A 10956-nucleotide genomic window follows, 5' to 3' on the forward strand; every position below is an offset into this window, starting at 1 on the left:
TGTGACATTTGCTATCCTCCAATCTTCTGGCACCATGGCCGTTTTGAGGGACAAGTTGCATACCTTAGTCAAGAGATCTGCAACTTCATTCTTCAATTCCTTAATAACCCTTGGGTGGATGCCATCAGGGCCCGGTGACTTATTGATCTTTAATTTATCAATGAGGTCTGAAACATCTTCTCTTTTAACCTCTATCTGACTTAACTCCTCGGTTAGGAGGGGCCGTTCGGGCAGCGGTATCTGCCCGAGGTCTTCTGCCGTGAAGACAGATGCAAAGAACTCATTTAATTTCTCTGCCTTCTCTAAGTCTCCTTTTATCTCCCCTTTCCCTCCCTCACCATCCAGAGGGCCAACCACTTCTCTGGCGGGTTTCCTGCTTCTAACATATTTGAAGAAGCTTTTATTATTCCCCTTAATGTTGCTGGCCATGCATTCCTCATAGTCTCTCTTGGCCTCCCATATCACCTTCTTACATTTCTTTTGCCACAGTTTATGTTCCTTTTTATTCTCCTCATTAGGGCAAGACTTCCATTTACGGAAGGAAGCTTCCTTGCCCTTCACAGCCTCGCTAACTTGGCTGGTTAGCCATGCGGGCACCCTCCTGGAACCCTTCTTTCTTTGCGGTATACACCTCTGCTGGGCCTCTATTACTGTTGTTTTAAGCAGCCTCCATGCACTCTGGAGAGATTGGACTCTTTTTACCCTCCCTTTCTACCTCCTTTCAACCTCCTTCTAACCAGCCTCCTCATTTGAGGGAAGTCCGCCCGTCGGAAGTCAAGGGTTTTTGTTAGAGATTTGCCTGGTATTCTTCCCCCAACGTGCACGTCAAAACGGATCGCAGCATGATCACTGTTCCCCAATGGCTCAGTAACGTTTACATCTCTAACCAGGTCCTGCGTACCGCACAATATTAAATCCAGAGTCACCTGTCCTCTGGTGGGCTCCGTGACTAGCTGATCTAAGCCACAGTCATTTAGCAAAATGTCATTTAGAAAAATTGGCTCTGGAAAATTGGATAGGATTGGGTCCTTAGGCTGCAATCCTATGCATACTTTTCTGGGAGTAGGTTCCATTAAACACTTATTTAATGTTTAATTACACTTATCTAGATTTTATCCATGGAACTTGTCTATGAATAAGCATGCCTGAGATTGGGCTCTCAGCTGCCTTGCTTTATGGCAAAAGGAATCATGATTGAGTTCCACTGAGGGAAAGCAAAAAGAAATCTATCATGGTGATTGCTTGCTGATAATTCTCCCAGTATATTGTATGCACTAAAATTGTTTCTGAAGTCAGGGACAAAGCAATCTGCATTCCGAATCATGTATAAAATACATCACAATGCATATATTGGAGAGTCAGTTACACAGAATGGGATAAGACATTTTTTCTTGAATTCCAGGGCCAAGCTAGACGCGACAACTTCACATCTATATATGAAGTTGTGTCCCGGGTTCTCACATGTCTTGGTTCTGCATTGCTCAGTCTTTAGCTTGCCTTGCTGTCAATATTGTCATTCAATGAACTGCAAATGCCACATGAAGCACCTCCATTCCAGTTGTCACCCAAGAATCACTGTGCCGTCTGGGCACAGAAATGCTGTCTGATCCGTTCCTTCTCTTTCCAGCTTTATCTTTCCTGCTTCCGTTCCTTGAGCACAACTGAGAAAACTGTTGATTCATCACCTTCTGCTCTGTCATCCTTTATGAACTCAAAGCCCCTCTGTCAGCATGTGCTGGGCAGGCATCCTTTTGTTGGCTACCTCCTTCTCCTAACTGGAAACCAATTTCAGCCCCTTAGTCCTGTTCTCCTCCTTACAAGTAGCTACCACTACAGCCTAGCCTCTGGGTTTGCTTTCCCAGCTCCTTCAACTTTTAGTACCAGTTTCAACCCCGGATATTCTTTGATCTTGGCAATCTTGCCCTGCCAAACAGTGCTTTCCACATGAGTCAGTAGAAATGGATAACTAATCTTGCTCCTTAGTCAATCCCACTCACTGATCCCCAAAGCCCACTCCTGTCTTCCTGTCTTGCATATGGTCAAATTGATGATATGCTCAGTGACACCATCTTTTCTTCCTAAGTGTGAAAATTCTCTCTCTGTGTGTTTAGTAACATTGCATTGGATTTAATATCCCATTCCTCTTTCCTGTAAGTGTATTTATTATCCCTACAATAAAGTTCTTGTTCTTACACCTTCATCCGTGTTTCCCTCTTCCTTGCCCAGGTGTGTCATTGGCCACTGCACAAAGTCCCAGCACATACAATAGATCTCCCTTTTGTTTACAGGTTACACTTGTTCACAAAAGCATATCCAGTAACTTTCAGCAAATAGTTGCAGTCACACAACTATAGAAATCAATAAGCTAGCATCAAATGTGACTCAATGGAGGGGACGGGAAGGAGAATTCCTTACAGTAGAAGATTCTTCACCCGCTCTTGAGAAGGGTGCTTCTTGAAGGAATAGCTGGATATCATGTAATGGATATGAGACACAATCCCCCCAATCATGACATCACCTGGCTGGTCCCACTCTTGTGGAATGTGCACAGGATCATTTCCAATGCACTGAGCTGAATAGACTTTGCACAGCATATGAGGGAGCAGCAATAGCAGCAGTAAAAGCAGCACAGGCTCCATCTTTCCAGCTGCAAACCTCCCCCCTAGTGCAAGAATCTGCTGTGTTTTTGCATCATTTTTATCGCTAGTCCGCTGCAAACTGTCGGCATTCATGACAGCTAATTCTGCCAATGGACTTCTTCAAAGGTCAAGTATCCATCTTATCCTCAAAATCAATGATGTCCCAAAAGCCAGGCTTGAATGTGTAAAACAAGACAAGGATTTGAAGAATGGTTTATGCAAGGAAAGATGGAAAGGGTTCAAATGGACAGAATCTTGCTTGCTTCCTATTGCCTTAATTCTTGATGGAACTCAGGGGTTGTTTATGCACATTTCAAACTTGCTTGGTTCTTTTTTTTCCTAATGCCTTCATGGAAATGTCTGAAGCATTGGCCAACTGAATTAATTATGGTACTTGGTAATGATTATAGGGATGAGAAGGACTTCTTAGATGTTTTTGAACTGACAGAGCCATCCACAATTGCACTGCTGGTGAAGCAATGTTTGTCAGTTATCAGGAGGAGAAGGGAGGCTTCTAACGACCCAGAAGGTTCCAAGCAATTAACTTCCAGAATTAGACAAACCTTTTTCAAACTTTTTTTACAGGATTGCCACCCAAGAGAAAAGTAAGGGAGATGGCCTTTTGCCAGCAGCACCCAGTCTTTGACGCTTTCTGTTGACTATGGCTGATGGGGCCATGCTCCCATTAGTTGTTGTATGTTGGAAGTTGTGGCTGGAGACATGGTCCCTGAGTTGGGACCATACTGTTGTGGTCATTGTGCTTGCTCTTTTCCTTCAGCATGTCACTGGCAAGTTTTAATTTGCAGTCACTCAAGATGGCAGCTTAGCCAGGATCAGTTTGGCCAATGGGAGAGGAGTGCTTTGGGGCTAGCTTTTACTTGGGGTCTATGAGTATCTGTTGGACAACCCATCTCCCTAGGTTCTGCTCATCCATCTTGGAGATAATTATTTGAGCTAGAGGATCCTTGAGGCTATAGGCCCAGAGGGATTTTGCTCTCCTTGGACAACTGATTCAAGGTGTAACCATTCTCTGGTCTGACCTTTTACACTGCAGGGTCTGAAGTGTTTATGCTTGGGTAGATAGGGCTGGACGAAAAGTCAACAGGGACTTTGGAAGGGCAGTGATGGAATTCACTGGCATAGCTAGAGGGGGGCAGCACACTAAGTTTTTCAGGGAGCCTCCCTGCAGCATGCAAGTGGCTTCTCCCCCTCCCCTTGGGAGCCATTCACCTCCTTTCCCCCCCTTGCCTACATGGTTTCAAAGGGAGGGGAGGGGAGGAGCAGCTTGCAAGCTGCAGGGGGGCTCCCTGCAAAACTTAGTGTGCTGCCCTCTAACTACACCAGTGATGGAATTGGGTGGGCTAATCATTCCCATACTGTGCCTTATCTTTTTAGCGGTGTTGGTGTCCACCTGTCCACCAATGGGGTGGATATTTTTCTCACAGAAGTGAAGTGGAGTTTATAGAACCTTCTAGGTCCAATGGAAAAGGGGGAGGACAAGCAGGAGGCTAATACCCCATGTGGCAGATTCAGTGTGGGTCAGGGAGGCAGGAGCAGTAAATTGGACATATACCCTTGAGGTCAGCAAAGGCAATGGAGGAAGAAAAGGTAGAAGAGGCTTGCAAGCGTGAGAAGGTTTGTGGAAGGACTTCTGCAGTCCAGCTACCTTGATCATTGGCATTTCCAAGTATGGATCATCTGGGCATGGGATGCCACTATGAGGCAGCATGGGAGCATCCATCCTGGAGAACAGATGATCAGCTCTGTCTCCCTTAAGACAGCTGCCCCCATTTAAGGGGGAGAAGATTCAAGGTCTTTCCTGCTTCATGCTTTCTTTCCCCTTTCTAAAATTACACTGGCCTACAAAACTGAAGGTCAGGAAAGTTTTTCTCAAACTTTATGGTGGTTTGATATGAATTTGGGGTGCCGATTCCAAAAATGGCATCCGTTTTGCCCTCTCACATCTCGTTCTGGAGATATAGTATAGCCTCATTAGTGAATGGTTCAAGTGCCTTCCTCATGAGGAAGCCATGGTGTAGGCTTCTTCATGAGGAAGCTGCTTGAACCATTCACTAATGAGGCCATACTATATCTCCAAAACGAGACAAGAGAGGGCAAAATGGATGCCATTTTTGGAATCAGCACCCCAAATATACCCAGGAATTGGTGTAACATTTAAGGAAACAAAATGTGTGTTGGCCTGTGTTAACTGTGAATAAAGTGACCCTGTTCACCCAAGATTCTGTCTCACTCTGTTATTGGGAAGTGCATAGGAAATACTAGACTTAAAATGAAGTTTAATGACAGTAAAGAGAACAAAATCATAATACATCATAGTTTTCTTCTTATTAGCTGCTCCCTTTTGTTCAAGTCAGGCCTCAGTACAATGATATAGCATTTGGGAGAAAAGATGCAGCCCAGGAGCCCAGCACTGGAGGCCAAGACGGAGAAGATCTCCACAGCCACCATTGCTTTTCCTCTTGTGCTCAGGTAGGTTGGCACAAAGGACAGCCACACGCTGCAAAAGACCAACATGCTGAAGGTGATGAACCTGGCTTCATTGAAAGTGTCTGGCAACTTCCTGGCTAGAAAAGCCACAGTGAAGCTGACAGAGGCCAGAATGCCCATGTAGCTCAGGACGCAGTAAAACATGATGACTGACCCTTCATTACATTTCACAATGATTTCTCTTGCCAGGGAATGCATATCCCAATCTGGGAATGGGGGAGAAGTGGCCAACCAAAGAGCACAAATGTTGACTTGAAGAAGGGAACAGGACAAGACAATAACATGTGCCAACCTTGTTCCCACCCACGTCCGGAAAATGTTTCCTGGCTTGGAGGCCATGAAAACTACCACCACGGTGATGGTTTTGGCCAAAACAGAAGAAACAGCAACAGAGAAGATGATGCCAAAAGCTGCTTGTCGGAGGAGGCAGGTCACCTTTTTAGGCTCTCCGATGAAAAGCAAAGAGCAGAGGAAGCAGAGGAGGAGGGAGATGAGGAGGACATAGGTGAGGCTGAGGTTGTTGGCTTTGACGATGGGAGTGTCCCTGTGCTTTATGAAGATTCCAAGCACCACAGCTGTGATTACAGTAAAGAACAGAGTCAAGGCAGTTAGTGTGATGCCCAAAGGTTCTTGGAAAGAGAGAAAACTTGGCATCTTGGGAATGCACTGATCTCGACCCTGGTTTGGATATTGATCTTCTGGGCAGCGGATACAGAAATCCATGTCTGAAAGAGGAACACATTCCCACTTTAAATATACAAGAATGATACTCAACAGCATGATGTACTTCTCAAGAATATGCTTTACTTGCAATTAGCCACAGATTTCCACAAACTACCTTAACTTTAGAATAGAAATGTAGGTCTTCTGACTGCTTGAAGATTGAAAAGGAGGAGCACAGAGAAATCACAATTGAACCACAGGTCTCAGATTGAGATTTAAGTGCCTCTTCCTTACAAAAAAGATAGGCACATTATGAATGCTTTCTGCTTGAGTCAGTCCCAAAGACCTCAATTCAGTTCAGAGGCAGCTGCATCTCATGGAATATGTAGTTTGGTCATTAACAAGTTAATCCATTAATTCACATTTCCAAAAAGTAAAAAAAAAAAAAAAAAAGAACATTGGGGAGGTACCAGTGAAAGGTGAGTCTGTGTTAATGCAGTAAAATGAGTGGCTACATTTGGCTGCCTGCCCCTTCCTTCTATTATGGGGGCTCCCTCTTGAAGGGGTGCCCCCTCCATGCAGAATCCTCCACAGGAGAAAAATTGGGATGGCAGCCACATAGCAAAGTGATCACCGCCAGCTCTTCCTTCTTCAGATGAACCCAGAAATGACATTATAATATCATATGATGATGTGATGTCATAACATCACAGCCCCCCCCCCAGGCGCTGGGGTGGTTAGATATGCCTCTGACAATGGCACTTACTACTGAGTAAAGAGCTGGGCTGTGACATAATCAGTACATCTCTTACCTTCTTGATCTGAGATCATCCCTTCTGCACAGGAAGCACAACCATAGCAGCAGAATTTCTTGCCCTCCTCCTTCTCTCTACTGTAGCCAGGGTGGCAGTTGTCATTACAGAGAGATAAAGGAGGAAGCTGCCCTTCAACAAAAGGAGAACTTCACTGAGACATTTTGCTACATGAATATTTTGATCATTAAGAGAGTGATCATACTGAATAATAGCACTTGTGAACTCACAGATGGTGAATTTGGTGGTGAAATACATGCTAAGCTTCATAAATACAAATGGAAGATGGTTACAAGTTCAATTATTTTATAGATGGATGGTCCATCTAGATAAAAACAGGGGTAGAGAAATACCTAAGAGAGGTTTGAAAGAAGAATATGGTGGACGAGAGTATCTGTTGTCTCTGAGCCACCAGCCCTTTTTAGTGAGATGTTCTCATGAGTCTACTCTAAACTTTGTTTGATTCTATGATACTCTACAATTCCAAGATAAACAGCCCAGTCCTAACCAGCACTGGTGCAGTGGGGCTGGTGCACTGGGAAGGAGCAGGCTGGAGGTCTCCTCAAGGTTACCCCAGGTTAAGACCCAGTTTGCACATTTGACATTTGTCCTCTTACCTCAGGAAAAGACCCAGTCTGCACAATGAGGCTACTCAGATCTACACCAGCAAAAATGCTGACTCAAGTCGGAGCAGCCTTTTGTCAGGTTTCTAAGCCTAGAAGGTGGAATAGAATTTGTTGCGTACCAGTGCTATTGATACTGCCACTCATGGGCCTTAGATGCGCTGCCTCTGCCCTCCCCTGCCTCATTTCACATACCATGTCCTATATTCCCTTCTTGGCCCAGACTCATCCCTGACTCTCCTCAGACTTATGACAGCTAAAGAGCTGAGGACACCCGTTGGAGGTCAGGCAGCCTATATAAAGGTAAGCAAAAATGTTATTACTTGTTTCTCTTGGAACATCTGGACTTCTACTGGTCTACAGAAGGCAGTCTCTGTCAGCAGCAATGCGTGCTCTGGGCCAGTGATGGATAGCATTGGGATTTATGATTGATTATCATGTACAAAAGCAGTGCTATGACATTCCTACCTGAGTCAACTCTTCATGCCATTCAACTCTGTCTTCATTGATGGTGAACTCTTTCCCGAAAGGAGCCTGAGAATCCACACTCCCCACTTTGACTCGGACATACGAATCATTTTCAAAAGTCACCAAATTTGTAACATCAAATCCAGCTGCTAATTCTCCATGTTCATTGAACCTAATTTCATCTCCACAACTGTTATTGAATGAGATCCTCCGAAGAAGTGAGTGGAGCTGGGTGGAAAGACCAAGAGAATCAATGGGCTTATAAAATATGACCACATTCCCAGTAATATATATATTTTTTTAATGAATTCCCTAGCTGGAATTTAGTCCCGCCCGCCCCCCTTTGGACAGAACTGCAGGACATCTAAAAAAATGTGTACACTTTTTTAACCTGGTCATATACAACACAAGTCTCAGGTGTTCAAACCACTGAGAAATAGCTGCCTTGGGTGCCCTCCAGGGAGAAAGGCAAATTACAAATCAAATAAATAAATATTTTGGAATGCCCTGTATATCAAGAATGTAAGGTTATAATCCTATACATGCCAACCTGTATGCAGTGGGGCTTACTTCTGAGTAAACCTGTGTATGATTGAACTGTACTTTTTTTTACAGTTGTCAACAGAACATACCTCCTGAAGATACCATATAAAATAAGAATGCCATAAGTAAATTGTGTGTGTAAAAAACTGGTTCCCAACCTGTGATCCAGAGACCACAGGAAGTTCGTGAGACTCTCGGAAGTGGTGTGCGAGGTCTCGGAAAAATAAAGCACCTTTGATCACTTCCAGTGTTTCGCCGTGCAAGCAATCTCCCATGGACCACCAAAGAGGGTGGAGAAGGGACTGTCCACAGCCACAATCATTGAAGTGTCAGCTGTGGCTGTGGTCAGGCCATTCTCTATCCTCTCTGATAGTCCATGGGGAGGCAGACCACCAGAGAGGGCGGCAACAAGACTCTCCACAGCCACAAGTGGTCCATGACGATTCTACTTTTTGCCTCAGTGGTCCAAAGGCTTCTAAAGACTGGTGTAAAATATTCTTATCACAATGGTCAGCATATTGTTGATCTGTATAATTCTACCAATGTATTAATTTACTGGTCAGGTTAGCTTCCCAAAATATTCCATGAACTACAAATATTATGGTGCATCAATCTCTGGCTAGGAAGCAAAAGCATTTGGGAAGGTACGAGATACAAGACATGGGTGCACACAGCTTTGATCAGGGGTGCTCACACTTTTTTGGCTCGAGAGCTACTTTGAAACCCAGCAAGGCCCGGAGATCTACCAGAGTTTTTTTACAATGTTCGCGCCATCATAACATATAACATTTATGTGTACAATGTATGTTGGTGTACCTTGCATAACCACATGAGCCAAAATTGCACAACACAACATAATAACTATAAACAGTTTTTGTAGTTACTTGAGTTTACTTTGATGACTTGCACTGAAGTGAATCAGCCAAGGATGCATAGTCCGGACAGTAGCTGCTGACAGCCAGCCTCAAGCACACTTCCAAATGTTCATCAGTCATGGTGGAACCGTACTTGGACTTAATGATCTTCATGTAGGAAAAGGCTGACTCACATAAATAAGTGGATCCCTTCCTGCCTCAGGTGCTCTTATATCCCTGAGGGCCCTATTGCCTTCAAGTGGCTGCAGCTGTGCAGCACACTCTGCTGGATGCCCAGGCCTTACCCTTAAAGGGGCCACTGCTGACACCACATCTACCTCCTCACCAAATCTTCCTTGATTCCAATACAAGTGAGGGGGGGAGCAGATCTCTATACAGACCAGTGCAAAAACAGGGGAAAGTTGTGGGGAAGATCACTATATAGACATCACAGCAAGACCAGTGCAAAACCCCTTGCACACAGAACCAACAGATGGAAGTTGGGGGGGGGGGAGCAGATCTCCATACATACCAGTGCAAAAACAGGGGAAAGGTAAGTCAGCCCCAGTAGAGTCAACGGGGCTCACTCCCAGGGATGTGTGGATGGGAGAGAAGCCTGCGATCTACTCATTTTGCCTCGCGATCAATGTACTGAGCACCCCTGACTTTGATATTCAATGGCATACTGACATAGCGGCAGCGCACCACATCATGGTTCTTAGGTTATGAGGATTTTGGATGGCCAGGCAGGAAACATTACCTGCCAGGGCTCCATTTTCAGTCTGCCAGGATCCCCTCTTGGTCTGTGCCTGGGTCCAGATGAATACATGAGATGCAAGGCATGTGCCACAGCATGGACAGCATTGTAGATGCTGTAGCTGTGGCCGGTCATGTCCATTTCAAATGAAGGTGCAGGGAGGGTCTCCAGGTCCTCCTCCCCACTACAGGGTTCTGTACCCTTTGTCGGTGTGTTAAGCTTTGGAAATGAGCAGCTGAATGCCTGCTCCCAGAAATTCCTGATAAATCCATCTCCTTCTGCTTCGAAAGGGTCTATATTCTGCACAAATTCTGAGAATCCAAGAGGCTCATTGGAGTGAATTGCAAAGGAAAGAGCCCCATGGAACACCCCGTCACGGAATGGTTGTATATCCAGCATCTTGTAATAGGTGTTGCTTGTGAAGTCAATTTGGGCTGTAGTGATCCACACTTTCCCTGCAGGGATTTTATATCCAGGAAGCATAAGAGGAACAACCACTGTTTCTGCCACCCATAAATAATTTGCTAACCATATAATGGATGTTATTTCCCCATAGATCACAATGGCATTGGCTGTGCTCTCCATAAAAGCTGGCAGACGGTTTAAGATTTGTTTGATGCGTACCTGTATGTTTACATTACGAACTTCATTTATAGCTCTTTCCGTGAAAGCTGAACAGATCCCCTTCTGAGATAACATCGGTTCCAAGACTTGCAAGAAATTGTCCCCGGCTTCATTATCCATGGTGATGATCCCGACCCATTTCCAGCTGAAATGCAGGAATAATTGGACAATCCCCCGGTACTGAAGGGCTTCATTGGGGACCATGCGATAAAAGGAAGGGAAATTGGATTTATCATTTTTTGCTGGTTCAAAGGAGCCATATGAAAACTTGGGGGGGGGGGGAAATGAAGTTTAATTTTAGAGAATGAATGGGATTATTAAAAGTTCTCTTCATTTATTATAATATTATTGTTGATAATATTTACATTTTTGCTAACTATCCTCTAACCTCTCCATTTTGTGGCACGAAACCCTCCTGCCAACTTACATAGAATCAAGAATGCAGTTGCATTTTTCAAGTCATCA

The 10956-nt window shown here is 44.6% G+C and overlaps 1 protein-coding gene across 1 annotated transcript; it reads right to left on the reverse strand.

Annotated features, from left to right (window-relative positions):
• Positions 1-4970: 4970 nt before the first annotated feature.
• On the reverse strand, positions 4971-10695 carry LOC136653708 (vomeronasal type-2 receptor 26-like). The gene is made up of 4 exons (XM_066630591.1): positions 9871-10695; positions 7714-7941; positions 6623-6749; positions 4971-5872 (listed from the first exon to the last, which is right to left on the reverse strand). The coding sequence occupies exons 1-4, from the start codon at positions 10693-10695 to the stop codon at positions 4971-4973; spliced, it is 2082 nt and encodes a 693-aa protein (XP_066486688.1).
• Between the last annotated feature and the right edge of the window lie 261 nt (positions 10696-10956).

The sequence above is a fragment of the Tiliqua scincoides genome, chromosome 5, assembly GCF_035046505.1.
Source record: "Tiliqua scincoides isolate rTilSci1 chromosome 5, rTilSci1.hap2, whole genome shotgun sequence".
Taxonomy (NCBI): Eukaryota; Metazoa; Chordata; class Lepidosauria; order Squamata; family Scincidae; genus Tiliqua; species Tiliqua scincoides.

What these genes read in the sequence shown, in the direction of transcription:
- LOC136653708 (XM_066630591.1), bottom strand. Translation starts at nt 10,695, where the DNA reads ATGGTCCCCAATGAAGCCCTTCAGTACCGGGGGATTGTCCAATTATTC. An exon ending in TGAAAATGGAGCCCTGGCAG is followed by an intron (nt 7,942 to 9,870) that starts GTAATGTTTCCT and finishes CTTTCCACCCAG; the next exon opens with CTCCACTCACTTCTTCGGAG. An exon ending in GGCATGAAGAGTTGACTCAG is followed by an intron (nt 6,750 to 7,713) that starts GTAGGAATGTCA and finishes GTTGAAGGGCAG; the next exon opens with CTTCCTCCTTTATCTCTCTG.